A 14377-nucleotide genomic window follows, 5' to 3' on the forward strand; every position below is an offset into this window, starting at 1 on the left:
TTCACAATAAAATCCTCAGAGATGATAATAGATATTATTGTAAAATCTAATTATTTCCTTTTAAAAAAATACACACACACACAATTGAACTCAATTTCGTTGTAACAGCAATATTTCAATGGTAATAAAAAAAAAAAAAAAAGGATTCTGAAAAACACACCCTTCAAATAAAGTCGTGTTTACCCTCCGTGACGTCCTTTTCTTTTATTCATTTTGTGTTTTTTGCTCCTTTTTTCTTAATTGTATCCTGGTTCCGTAACCACCCCAGGCCTCCAGTGACAAGCCGGGCTACTTCTGTGTTTGTGCGCCCGTCACGCTTCAATAAAACCAGCTATTACCGTGTTATTATTATGTATCAGTCAAATGCGTGGGTTCCAGTACACTCACCTCTCATACGCCCGTTTGTTTTACTGAAAACAAGGACTCAGAATGAGCGTTATGAATGTCGCGACGATCCATCGAAAACTGCGGATCCACAGGTCATAGTCTCCGAGGTCCTTGGATAAAGATACGATTTTATCTTTCTTTTTTAGGCTTTGTTTCTGTAGATATACGATTTTTCTCCAACCACTGCAAGGCTTTTATTTTGAAGGTCAACCCTCTTCCAGTTTTACTTTCGTGTGGATGAGGTCACCGGTCGCACTTTACATAAAACACTTCTCCCCCAAGTTAAGATGAAGAAGGAGAAACTTGGTTTAAAGTTGAATATACACAAAGAAAAGTTGGATTTTCTCTTTAATACTAAAATTTTAAAAAACATAAAAAAACAAGTTCCCTGAAAGAAAGTGGCAGAATCTTGACACATTCACATAACACCTGCATCATGAGACAAGTATTGATTACATGCTGATAGAAATATTGATTTGACTGGCCACAGGTTCCACACCCACGGATTTACGATCAAACTTCGGAACCCAGTGTGTGTGTGTGTGTGTGTGTGTGTGTTGAGGGGGGCCGTTAGGGTCTGCTGTGTTTTTCGCTCATCTGTTTGGTGTAGTTGGCGGGGAACAGCCCTCTCCTCTCCTGGATCCTCCCCAACCACCAGGAGGCGTCAGACTGATCCAGAACCTCGATGACATCGCCGGCGCAGAAGCCGAGCTCGTCGCATTCCTCCGCCGTGAAGTCGTACAGCGCCCTCACCTGCGGCGTCCTCTGCGGGCCGGGGCGGACGGAGGACGACAGGAAGAGAAAGGCGAGGGAGTCAGCACTTTGAATCCAGTCTCTTCCACATCCATAAGTCTGAGCCGAAGTTTTGTTTATAGCAGTGGTTCTTAACCTTGTTGGATGTACCGAACCCCGACCGAACCCTTCTTTATTGGAAAAATAAAATGTTTTTTTTTCCTGGTGCACAAAATGAACCGTGCATCAACATCACTGTGTTCAAAGAACAAAACCAGCGAGACATGATTTTCATACAAAAAAAAACAAAACATAATAATGAATACTTCCTGCAAAAAAAGTGTGACTTCTGCTGTTTTCCTTCGAGAGACCAGTTCAGAAACGACCTTGGCGAGTGCCACTTTGGCAAGCGCCACTCTCATGTCATTTCCGCAACAATGTCTGTTCCTTTTCTTCATTTTTATGTCCAGCATCCGCAAAAGATTCCCCGCAAAGATAAAGTTTTGCCAGCGCCAGACGAGAATTGCTCAACTTGGCATTGCAAATCATGCAGTTAGGACGCCGACTCCATCACGTTCTGTCATACATGTGAATCCACATCGGACATATTTGTCTGACCGCTTTCTTTTTTTACTCGACATAATTAGTAAAAAAAAAAAATCGTACCATCACAACAGTCACAAGTTGACTACAGAACGCACCAAAATCCCTGCAGCACAGATAGGCCAAGCTATCTAGCGTGATTCTCATGAATTACGAGTCCGGCGCGTGTCTTGACTTGTGCCGAACCCCTAAGACTGACTCACCGAACCCCCGAGGTTCGATCAAACCCAGGTTAAGAACCACTGGTTTATAGATATCAATCCAGGCTGAAACCCCTACCGGACAAGAACAACAGGAAGGATAATGATAAAAAATGTCTTTTCCTTTGGGTCGCTCCCTTCAGCGAATCCTCTTCTTCCGTCCAACCCTCTTCTCTCACACCAACTAACTCCACGTCCTCTTACTCTCCATCCATACGCCTCCCCTTCGGTCTCCTCCTCCTCCAACCTCTAGCCCGATGTTCGCTGTCCCTCCTCTGTGCACGTCCAAACCATCTCAGTCCCTCCGACGGACTCGTTCCCGATCCTATCCATCCTCATGTCTCAGCATCGCCGGTTCTCACCGCGGTCTTGTACACCTTTCCTTTTCTCAGCCCTGATCCTTTTCTCGCATCTCCTCACCTCTTTTCCACACTCTCCATCGCTCTGGACTTAAAATCCTCCTCTTTCTTTTAATCTCATCTCCCCGCGGCCTCACCGTTCCACTCGGGCTCCTCTCATTTGCACGCATTCTGTTTTGCTGTGGCTAACCTTCATTCTCTAGCGTTTTCTCCACCTGCTCCCTGCTGTCACTACAGATCACCATGTCATCTGCAAACAACACGATCTTTGGAGATTCCTGTCTAACTTCGTCCGTCAGCCTGTCCGTCACCACTGCCAACAAGAAGGGGCGCTTCGACCTCCGCCTTTTAGACCCTATGGCTAAACGTCAACAATAACAATAATGATTCAGCGTCTCACCTGAGGCGGGGCCACGGCAAGGTTAATGGGGCTGCTCCTCCCAACCAGGCCGATGGCCTGGGCTCGCTCCTCCAGACCCGCCCTCATTACCTGGACATCAGAAGGTACCCGGGATACAAATTCATCAATGCTCAATTTAGACGGTATGCTTTGTCTTCACAGGGTGGAAAGAGTCCAAAGAGGTGACTAAATGAGCTTGTTTACAGGTTGGGTCATGCTGGAATTGGAGCTGCCAGGCAGGAGGTGTCGATGAAGACCAAAGAGAAGATTTATGGATGTAGTGAGAGAGGATATGAAGGTAGTTGGTGTGAGAGAGGAGGATACAGAGAATAGAGTTAGATGGAGAAGGTTTATTTGCAGTTGGTGACTCTTGAAGGGAAAAGCCGAAAGAAGAAGTAGACGTTGACAGAATAAAACGAGCGGGAGAAAGGGGTCGAGTTAAATCTGGTTTAAAGATTAGTTTTAAAATCTGTGGACTTTCATCTGTGGACAGATGATCACCTGCTAGACCAGGGGTGGGCAAACTACGGCCCGCGGGCCACATTTGGCCCGTTGGTCTTTTTTATTCGGCCCGCCAAAGATTGGTACAGAATTCATTCTCGATGTGACTGACTGAATGATTGGATCAATGAATGCGGGAGCTCGAGAGATTATTTCATTTTTGGTGCTACTTGAGAGCACTTGAGAATTTTCCTATGATTTAGCCTTTACTGTGGACATACTGACACACATGATTGAGCTGGACGTGAAGCTACAACGGAAAAAAACAGTTTGTGCATAAAATGCAAGCAAACGTCAGAGCCTTCAAAACCAAGCCGGTTTAATTTTCAAAGCAAATGTCAGACAATGTTCAGACAAATGCCAGACGAGTCTGATATGTACAGCTGACAAATGCGTTTTTTTTTTTTATATGCATCACACCTTGTGCTGACCCGCCCCCGTCTGTCAAATTTTAAAAGTCAATGCGGCCCTTGAGCCAAAAAGTGTGCCCACCCCTGTGTTAGACTGTAAAAGTCTTGGCATCATTTTGTATTAAAATGGCAAAAGCAAATTGTGGTATACACAAGTAACAACTGCTGACAAAATCAGACAGTGATTAAAAGGTTCACGGAGTCGTGATGAATTTAAAAAGGAGCAGCAGCTCTGGAACCCGAAAATGCCGGTAGGTGTTTTCGTACCAGCTGGTTGTGCGGCTGGTCCGATGCTCGTCGCGGCACCGCGGCGACGGGGGTGTTTCGCTGCTCGGGCAAACTTCCCCTCTTCAGCTGAGAAGATACACACAGAGGAACCACGTGGAATCAAGAGTCGGGAACTGAGGTTTTGTCACAGAACCTCAGATGTTTCTCGGTTGAGAAAGTATCGCTGGGACACTACAAGACACCTGATGGAAAAAGGAATATTCAAATTCAGTCGCCACAGGGAGAACCCAGGCTGGGGAACACAAACACTGGGGCAGGAACCAGAAGAACCAGGAGAACGGCATGGACGAGCCACCCAGGGAAAACCCAGTTCGGCACTGGGAGAACACGGAGGGGTCGTACAGGGACAGAACCCGATCGACCTCCTGACTCAAACCCAGAACCGTCTGGCCGACCCTTGAGCTCCTGTGACCTTGACGGGTCACACGATGTTGCTTTGGTTCCAGGAGTCACGTGGTTCTTCAGCCTCCAGACTCTTTTTCGGACTCTGACACCTTCTGGAGTCCAGCTGCCGTGATGCGAGGGTCGAAGCTGCGTTTCTGTGGAAAAGGTGATTTCGAGTCTCACCACTTGTACTCTGGAGGGGCTCCTGCCGTCCGAGTTGCCGTCATTGAGGAAGATCTCCCTGGTTTTGGAGATGGAGGTAGTCGTGTAGAACTCCACCAGCTTGTTGAGAGAGTCGAACCTCTCCGACCACAGGTAGTACTGGCCTTTGTCGTCCTTCATCACTTTGAAATGCTGGATATCGCTTTCGTGCCTGAGCAGAGCGGAACAGAGAGTGGATCACTGAGGAGAAGGCGAGGACGCGAGCGTTCGGTTCTGCCAGCTGCCCCCTGTTGGGTCACGTTGTGCCATTAGAACTTTTAAGAGAATCAGAACGGCAACCAGATACGTCTGTCCATCCCGGCTTCCCTTCCCAAATCACAAATTTTCTCTTGAGGAGCAGGTTCAGCGGGACTGGCCGGTAGCTACCGAGGAAGGAGACCGTGCCTTCTGCCGCCCTGAACGGCCAAGGACGACTCTGTTTCCATCTCAGCGAAAATAGTCAACGATATACCTCTACCTTCTGCAGAGGAGCCCATTGCCGTGGAAACCCTTGCTAGCCTCTGCAGGCTGCAGAGGGATCCCTGGTGAGCAACCGCCTGCTGCTCTGCGGTCGCACAAAGAGGCGGTTGCAGGGTTTGCAGAGCAGGATGAGAGGCGACGTCTCGCTTCGCTTCCCCGCACCAGTGGAGGGGGAGGTTCTGACGTCGGTAAAAAGCAGCCAGAGTCTTGGACTTGTGTCCGTCGATAAATTAAAAACGCACTTCGGATAAACTTTGAAGAACTTCAACCTTCGAGGGTTTCGCGCCTTCGGTGGTTTCACGTCCAACAACGTGTTCGACTGCAGGGACAAATATCTGAAAGGTGGAAATTTATTCCCCGTGTCATCACCTAGAGGCTTCCGGTGGTTATTTTCGCTCCTCCGTAGCCACTGGCCAGTTCTTTGCTTTAGACCTGCCGCTTATCTGATAAGCCAGATCTGCAGGTGGGAAGGAAGGTAAGATCTGCCACCCGGGTGAAGCAGGACCAGATGGAATCGCTCCGCTCGCCGTGTTTTTTTTTTTTTTTGGGAAACGTGCATCCGCCCCTCACCTGACGGAGATGGAGAAGTGTCCCGGGGAGCTCTGACAAGCCCGGATCACGAACTCGCCCACGTCTCTGTTCCTGAGGAGCTCCTCGGCCGTGCTGCGGGTGGCGTTCTCCTGGAACCACCTGTGGAACCATGGCAGTTTCGACAATTTGGAGAGCAATCAGAGCTCATCTTCTTGTGTTCTCACTCAGCAAGAACCTTTTATCCGTTTATTTATTCTGTTTGCTCCTGAGAGAACACCTGGATCTTTTAGCCGCTTCATATCAAATATGAACAACTAGCCGTGCAGTGTGAGACTCTTGAGCCGTAATCGGTTTGTCTACATGAAGTACAGACCAGATCGCTTCGGTAGTTTTAGGCCAGGGATCGGCAACCCGCGGCCTCTTTCATCTTTATGCTGCGGCTCCGAGTGGCTTGGGAAAATAAATTATAAATATTTGATTGAAGTGTATTTCATTCCTTTTTTTAACTTTTAGTTCTAAGTTGGAAGATTATTGTGATCTTGAAATATTAAGTAAAATTATATTTATTATTTTTCGCCGCTCAAAATAAACGTCACACTCGCGGAAGTCGGTATACCCGCCGGCCGGTAAAGTCCCGATTTGCAGATGCTGTGCGAAGAAGTTCAGGAGCAGAAGTCCCATAAACAAGGTAGAATAAATATTTATAAAAGATATTTTGCAAATATTTATTTTTTTATTGTTTACTGACACGGTGATTTTTTTCCGATTTATTTTTAAAATTCAGGTCAAGGCTTTGCCACACGCTCTGAAATCCCAAAGCTCAAAATGAGTTCATTACATAAATGAAATTTAATTTTCTCCGTAATACTTTGTGAATTTCAGAAGCAACACACTACACACTTGTTTATACAAAGTGTAAAGGTAATAAAAAGCAATATATATACTGTAGTACCTTTATTTTAGACGTCAAAAAGTAATTGCGGCGCCCAGTGTTTTCTTTTCCGAGGAAACCGGGTCCAAATGGCTCTTTGGGTGTTAAGGGTTGCCGACCCCTGTTTTAGGCGAAACTCGCAAATCGGGTTTTGACCGGGTTTGGATTTAATCTGGATCCTTGGCGATTTGACAGCTCACAACAGTCAATCACTCACAGCGGCAGAGCAGCTCTCGACTTGCCGATCTAAAATTAAGTGCGGCCTGAGTTGGTTTCCTTAGAGCTTATCAACTATCTCGCCACAATCTCAGCATCTTGAGGAGGAGTTGAGTACATCAAGGAGGACTTGAGTAACACAGGCTTCCTCACCTTGGGATCTGCATCTCTATGTAGTTCTGAGGTACGAATCCCTCCCGGCCATTCATCTCAGCTTTGTACCAGTCGTCCCGTGGGCTTATGATCTGACCAGACAACAAGCGAGGGGATCTCAGTGCGGTTCTGACCCGCCGGTGAAAATAAAACCGTGATGCTGACCTTGAGGATGTCCCCCTTCCTGAAGCTGAGCTCTTCCGCATCAGTGGCGGTGAAGTCATACTTTCCCCTGGCTTCCATGGAGAAGAACGCTGCGCTGGGTTGGAAGAGGGCGTCGGCCGAGGAACCGTCAGCTTCTGCAAAGAGAAAGAAGTTGCGGGTTTGTGGACACGATGCTTGTGAGCAGAGAAGCTCCGCCTCCAGGAAGGAAGCGGCACAGTCACATAGATGGTTATCAGGAGAGGCTCCTAAGAAGCTTTAAACATTTCCTCCGAAACTCCATCTCGATCTATTAGTGTAAAAAAAAAAATTTTTTACAAAACCCTGTGCGCCAGAACCTCCGCCCACCAAGGCCCGTCTGGACCTGCTGATCCGGCAGGAGGTGATTGAACCAGACCCACTGAGCCATGTTTGGACCACAGCAGGGAACCCTTGGATTGGATCCCATGTCGTACTCTCACCGAGTCTCCACAGAAAAGTCGAAGGCAGTCCGCTGTGTTGTCAGACTTGCTTCCACTGTTGGTCTCATTTCCTGCTCTAGTTAGTCCAGCGTTGGTCTTAGAACCTCCTTTGGCCTTCAGACGCAGCAGTAAGACTTAACAGCGTGCTCAGGTTCGGTGTACCGTTCTAGAATCCTGTGTCAGGGACTGTTTGGTCGGGTTTGTTTCCTAGAACGCACCCTGCCTGCTCTCACTTTAACCGTCCCACACCTGAAGTTCAGAGTCTTGCTTTTATTCAGCACTCTCGTTTGGGGTCGAAAACAATAACCACAAACAAAATTGAAGAAACAACAACGAGGCTGCGCCCCAAGTCAGAAAAGATCCATGATGCCATTTTAGTAGGCAATGAGCTCATCTCCGTGGATGGGGTGAGGATGAGGAGGCTACCGATAAAGATGTACACCCATGAAAAGGGTAATTTGTGTAGTATATTGTCTAGTATCAGTGGAGCGTGTACTTAATATTACACTTAAACCATGAAGAGAAGGGGTTCTGGGGAGGAGGTGGGCGGGGAATTAACCTGGGCAGAGGAAGTTTTCGCAAACTTTAGTTTCACTTTTCGTCACTGTGACCAATTTTAATTGCGGCCGGTCCTCGCCATCGGATCCCCTGCCTGTAGAAACTGAGCAATCACTGTTACCACGGTAACCTTTAAACAGCAGCGGCACCCTCCTAGCTGAGTGGGACCGTTCCGGTAAATCAGACCCTCCATTTTCACACTTAATGTCACGTATCAATCAAACTTTTAGTGGGGGTGGAAAACTTCTTGCCGTGGACTCTCGGGTTGTGTCTCTCCCTTGGGCTCCTCGGGGAACCAGTCAGGTTCAAACAAGTTTGAATCGTCCAATCCAGACTCGTGGAAGTCCAGATCCCCATCAATTGACCGATAAATCGGAGGTAGACAGGATGGGAACTGAAAAGATCAGGGGCCTCAAGTATAAACGCTGCATGTTTCATACGCACAACTTGCCATCGATTTGCCGTGGACTGTCATGTGACAGGGCCAAACACCAAGGTACCCAAATATCGTCCCCGCTTTTTCGGACGATTTGAAAACAATACGTCTTCGGGTGTGTAATGAACATGTTAATCAAGAACAAGTCACGGGAGATACTTTCTAAAGTTGACAAGGTAAGACTGCAGATTACATTACATTACATTGCATTTGGCAGACGCTTTTATCCAAAGCGACTTACAATAGAGGACATAGGGATTGCAAATACACTTGCAAATACACGATGCACAGGAAATATACAGAACAGTAAGCTTGGGTTAGTGAGGGTTTTTTTTTGTTTTTTTTTTGACAAAGACATACACAAATGTACACACACACACACACACACTGCATAGCAGATGCCTTTCCTACCCTGCCAATGACCGCAGGAACTCACGCAACAATGGCAGCTTTGGCACATCACCAGTAGAGGGGTCAGGAGGGAGCGTGTCAAGGATTGCGACTAAATTATCAGTTGCTTTAGGTTATCCAAAGCAATCCTTCTGGATCTCTGAGCTGAAGTGGCTCCAGCGTTACAGAGGAGATGCCAGCGCTTGTACGAGTTCTTACAAAGCTCAGGTTCCTATAGCAACTGTAGCTGGCTGACGGGTCGGGCTGGTGCCAAAGCAGATGACACCCAGACTTGTGATGCTTCCCTCCGCTGCGTTCCGCGGGGAAAGGCTGATTTCCGACTGCACTCACCATCAGAATATGAAGAAGCTAATTGGAAGCACTTTCGCTACTGATGTGAGGTTATCTACGGTGAGGGATTGTGTCTCACAAGTCCTTCAACCTCATCTGGTTCAACTCATTCGTTCCTTGTATGGTCACTTGGGCCTCGTCCCGTGGCAGCGATACTCCGCTGATGTCCAGCAAATCTCGTTTTTTTTTTTACACCGACTTCGATATTGGCCGATTTTTGTTCTTGAATGTTCCGTTCCAGCTGGACTTAAGCCCGAGTCACACGCTCCCACTCTATGTATTTTCTTTTGCCTCTTGCACCAGATGAAATATCATGTCTTTCTCCGTTTCCGGTGTGGTTGCCGCTAGCACAGTGGCTAGCTGTGGTTAGCAATTCTGCCTCACAGCAAGAAGGTCCCTTGTTCAAATCCAAACCGGTGTGTGAAAGCAGACGTTCTACCCGTGTCTGTGTGACTTTCCTCTTCTCCAAACATTCAGTAGGTCAGTGACCTTAAATCTCCCGGACGTGTGAATGGTTGCATCTTAAGTTCTCTCCGAGCTGCACGGTTGCGCAACAGAGCACAATCGTGCTCCACTTCTGCATTCTATGCGGCGCAATGCAACCAAACCTGTGCTGTAAATAAAAGCAACACGTTACAATTTCCGGCTGGTCGATCTCAAAGTCCGTCTTCCATCGTCTCTACGGCATTTTATTGAAATACAGTAGTCTGAGCTCTGATTGGCTAAACATCCGTAGCATCGTTCTCTGCACCTCCCGTGCACAGCATGCATTCACAGCCTTGTCCATTTCACAGCGACATGCGTTCACAAGAATATGGAGAAGGTTAATAAGAGTGTGGGGAGGTTCATAGAGCTTTAAAATATTTACAAATAAGGAAAAAAATATGGTTATTACTTTGTGCAATTTTTGTTTATCCTCGGCATAAACGAGGGACTACCAGGGCAGCCAGTCTGGGATCTTGTTTTCCCCATCGGGGAAGTTCTTTTGCCACCGCAACAGTTCGAGTGTCAATAAATATGAATAGAAATTTAGATACAGAAACAATAAGAAGATAGCAAAAGGCATCTACAAATAAATAAACAGCGGAGAGAACAACAGTAACAACATCAAGGATAAGAATGGACGACAGAGTTGGAAAAAAAGACAGTAAGGGTGAAAATAGACAACCAAATCGACAAAATGTGCAGTAAACCCTTAGCAAGTTAGCGAGCTAACCAGCAAGCTGGCCTCATTTCTGCTAAAGGTAGGGTGAAACACAAGTGCGAGAACCAAATCAAGCGACAAACAGGAGACTTTCCACGATATCACATTCTACGTGCCTTCGCTTGATCTGTCGATCTACTTTCGGACCGTTCATAAAAGCTACAGCACGACTCTGAAAAGCGAGATGAGAAGGAGAAAGGCGAAGGGACTAAAATCACAGTTGTCTGGTCAGCGGTCCTTTTTCAATGTCGACAAGTGATCAGTCTGTCCAAGGTAAGGTGCAAAAGCATACAGTCATGGCTAAAAGTTTTGAGAATGACACAACCATAGAAACGTCTGGCAAACACCTAAAAACCCTGAAGGAACAGACTTTGTGAAAGTGTCATTCTCAAAACTTTTGGCCATGACTGTATATTGTATTGAGTATTCTCAGCACATATATCTATAAATATACATTCAGTTTTTTTAGTGTAGGTAGATCATTTTCACATTTTGAAAGTAGTTTGGAAAGTAGTTCATAAGGCAAAAAAGTGCAGACACCCTTTATGGCTCTGTATGGCGAATGAATCAGTTTATTTCATGTTATCATTATTCATTATCTACCGATTGTCCTGCACACAGGATCCCATCCCAGCAGTTTATTTTATTTCATTTTATTTTATTTTATCACAATTCATTCTCTACTGCTTGTCCTGCACTCAGGGTAGTGAGGATGCTGGAGCCTATCCCGACTGTCTATTTTTATTTTATTGCATTGCATTTCATGTTATCATCATTCATTATCTACCGATTGTCCTGCACACAGGATCCCATCCCAGCACTCTATTTTATTTTATTTTACGAGAGAATGACAGAGTGAATGAGTGAAAGTTTGCATGTCTCCATAACACACATCAATGAAAATGGGAATGGTTGCACGCAGGTTGAACCACATCTGAGTGCAGGTTCAGCAATTTGGAGAATGAATGAATGAATGAATGAATGAATGAATGAGATATTCTCCATTGCCATTTTGGCAAGAGGTAAAAGTGCGCCGTGTCTTTGCTCATTCGTATTTTAGTGAACAGTTGAAAAGTTTGCTGCAGGTCCGAGTGCGCAGGATCGTACGCGCACACGGATTCCAAACATCCGCACGGTCTGCAAAACCCGCCGAAGCGCGCACGTCCATGCGTAATTTCGTGCCAAATCTGCGTTTTCAAGGGATGGTCGGAACCACGTGGACCGACGTGGACCCGGCGACGCACGGGACCGCTCGTGGAAACGACAGATGAGAAAAGCGAATGACGTCATATCTCACGTGAAGTGGGGTCCGATGACGTCTCCCGACGGGAAGTTTTTATTCTAAGGCCTCATCGCCCGGGTCCGCTTCGAGTCTCGTCGCTCTCCGTGCGTGATGGTTGGCGGTGTGCGTGGAGGCGCGTCCGTCCCCTCCGCGCTGGTCTTGCAGAATGACGAAGACTCAGTGGAAACTGAGTTCTCTCTTCCGGGTTGATTTTCAAAATAAAACGCCACTCGTTCGGCTCATATGTTTGTTTGTTTGTTTGTTTGTTTGTTTTCCACGTTTATTTGCGGGAAATGAAAAAAAAAAGGTGAAAAAAGTTGATTATCAAAATGATGATGATCTTTGTGACAGTCAAAGTTGTCAATTTATTCTTCTGATCGGTGATGACAAACTGATGAGTGACGTCATTCTCAAACTGATCTGTCTTTTACGTTTCTGACCTATCCTAACACACACACACACACACACACACACACACACACACACACACACGCATGACCAATGAGATCCACCCATCTTCCCAGCTGGACTGGTCACATACAAAGACAGACAACATTCACTTACTCAGTCATTCTGGGCAATTTTCCCCATTTTTTTTTTCCAATTATCCTTTTTGGAGAGTGGGAGGAAAGCGAAGAACCCGGAGGAAACCCGTGCAGAAACACGGGAAAACATGCAAACTCCATACAAAGAGGTCGCCTTCAAACCGGGGTCCTTGGTGCTGTGAGGCCAAAGTGCTACCCGCTGCGTCTAAAAAAATTAAAATTCCACAGTGGTCACACTTTTATTTGGAATTAACCAGATAATTAAAGCTTCTCCAGCTCTGTTGTGGACCTTTAAGACCTCCTGGATTTCTAAATTGAGTGTTCCGCTGTCAGAAGAGGAAAAAGAGAACTCTTTTATTTGTTTTAATCTTGCTTAATCCTAGTGAACATGAGCTTTCCCACTGGGCTTCGATTTTTAGGAATAATTCGGATCGCCTCTTCAAGCATCTTTTAAAAGAATGATTTAAATCAAAAATTCACATGTGTTCTTTTCCATGTTCTCCTGCCTGGGCCGTGCACGTGGAGGTTAAGTGTTGAATAAGAGCATCCCTTGGAGTTTGTAGTTTTCTTCCCCCAGGCCTGCTGCGGGGAAGAGATGCCAAAACTGGGATGTCAGACAGAGGAGAAGCCTCCTGAGCTGCACTTGATCAAAAAAAAAAGTGTGTGTGTGTGTGTGTGTGTGTGGGGGGGGTCTGACATGAACTGTTTCAAATGCAAACCACCATTCGTGCACAAACCTTGCAGGTGGAGAGTGCTGACATCCGTTTCTCAAGGCATTGCAACACCACATGTCTGCGGCACAGGAGTCAAACAGTGAGAGATGGGGGGTGGGGAGGGGGGTGGAAATGCAGAGAGATAGATAAAGAAAACCTTAAACATGATTATTGTTTCTTTGTGAACTAGACACATTAAACACGCAACTAATGTTTCTGTAAATATGGATAAAATAAAATAATCATATTATATCTTATATATTTTATTCTAACATTTTATTAGATAAAATATAAACATGAGAAATATAGAACAAAGTAGCAGCGAATATCATTACACAATAATTATGTTGTTTTGTACATGTTTAATAAAAAAAAAAAAAAATCTAGTTGTTATGTAGTTTCAGAAAATGTCCACTAGAGGGCGCTCTACGACAAAGATGAATTGCACTTGTTTCTTGTGATAATCGACGTCTGCAGGAAAAAAAAACACACTTATCCTCACAACATCTCTCACGCATATTTAAATCAAATTATTGATAAGAATCGAACATGCAGCTGGGTTTATTCACCCCCTTTATCATGAAATAAAGCTCAAACAATACAGAAACTGCAAGTCTCACATTTCAACGATTGTAAGGAAGGTATAACGTTTACTCAACAAAGGTTGTCGTGGCGACAATACTAGTCAATCAGGCTCAGAATCGGCCAAAACTTAATCTGCTTCCCACGACTGCAAAACTTTCAAGATGATTTGATTGTTTAAAACAGAAGCAAAGGGCGGAAATGTGAAAATTCTTTCTGAAATTGCAGCTTTCGGGGTAAAAGTTGTAAGGTTTCACACTGCGGTGTGGAGTCACTTCTCCTGAGAATTCGAGAAATACATGTCGCAGACGAAATCTACCAATTCAAAGATTCTTACTCCCCTCCCTCGGGAGAATAAAAACAGACTTTTCTGTTGACAAACTGCAGATGAAACAAAGATACCAATTTAATTGAATTTAATCTAATTTAATTACATTTAATTCAATGTAATAATATGATTTTATCAATATTCTTCATCCCCCGCTTGCCCTACACTCAGGGTCACAGGGATACTGGATCCCATCCCAACTGTTTATTTTATTTTATTTTACTTTATTTTATCATAATTCATACTCTTCTTCTTGTCCTGCTCTCAGGGTTGTGAGGATGCTGGAGTCTTTCCCGACTGTCAATTTTAATTTATTGCATTGCATTTTCATTTTAATCCATGTTATCATGATTCATTATCTACCAATTGTCCTGCACACAGGATCCCATCCCATCATTTTATTTTATTTTATTTTATTTTATTTTATCATATTTAATTTTCAATTGCTTGTTCTGCACACAGGATTCCATCACAGCAGTCTATTTTATTTTATTTTATTTTATTTTATTTTATTTTATTTTATTTTATTTTATTTTATTTTATTTTATTTTATTTACCTTCAACCTGCACGGAGCGGACCTTTCGGTTC

At 45.1% G+C, this 14377-nt stretch overlaps 1 protein-coding gene across 2 annotated transcripts; it reads right to left on the bottom strand.

Moving 5' to 3' along the window:
* Positions 1 to 66: 66 nt before the first annotated feature.
* Positions 67 to 14365, bottom strand: grap2a (GRB2 related adaptor protein 2a). 2 transcript variants are annotated; one of them, XM_086176117.1, is made up of 9 exons: positions 14346 to 14365; positions 12903 to 12957; positions 6942 to 7075; positions 6777 to 6868; positions 5516 to 5635; positions 4448 to 4637; positions 3860 to 3946; positions 2682 to 2771; positions 67 to 1152 (listed from the first exon to the last, which is right to left on the bottom strand). In XM_086176117.1, the coding sequence occupies exons 3-9, from the start codon at positions 7017 to 7019 to the stop codon at positions 958 to 960; spliced, it is 852 nt and encodes a 283-aa protein (XP_086032243.1). In that variant the 5' UTR covers positions 7020 to 7075; positions 12903 to 12957; positions 14346 to 14365; the 3' UTR covers positions 67 to 957. The 2 variants fall into 2 exon arrangements, with proteins under 2 accessions (XP_086032243.1, XP_086032242.1); XM_086176116.1 differs by lacking the exons at positions 12903 to 12957; positions 14346 to 14365 and adding an exon at positions 11636 to 11773.
* Between the last annotated feature and the right edge of the window lie 12 nt (positions 14366 to 14377).

The sequence above is a fragment of the Fistularia commersonii genome, chromosome 28 (assembly GCF_037954325.1).
Source record: "Fistularia commersonii isolate RoL2024-O1a breed Wild chromosome 28, RoL_Fcom_v1.0, whole genome shotgun sequence".
Lineage (NCBI taxonomy): Eukaryota > Metazoa > Chordata > Actinopteri > Syngnathiformes > Fistulariidae > Fistularia > Fistularia commersonii.

Coding starts and splice junctions, on each gene's coding strand:
- grap2a (XM_086176117.1), bottom strand. CDS start 7,019: ATGGAAGCCAGGGGAAAGTATGACTTCACCGCCACTGATGCGGAAGAG. Junction 6,869..6,941: donor GGAAGGGGGACATCCTCAAG/GTCAGCATCACG, acceptor TTGTCTGGTCAG/ATCATAAGCCCACGGGACGA. Junction 3,947..4,447: donor GCCCCTCCAGAGTACAAGTG/GTGAGACTCGAA, acceptor GTATCTTCTCAG/CTGAAGAGGGGAAGTTTGCC.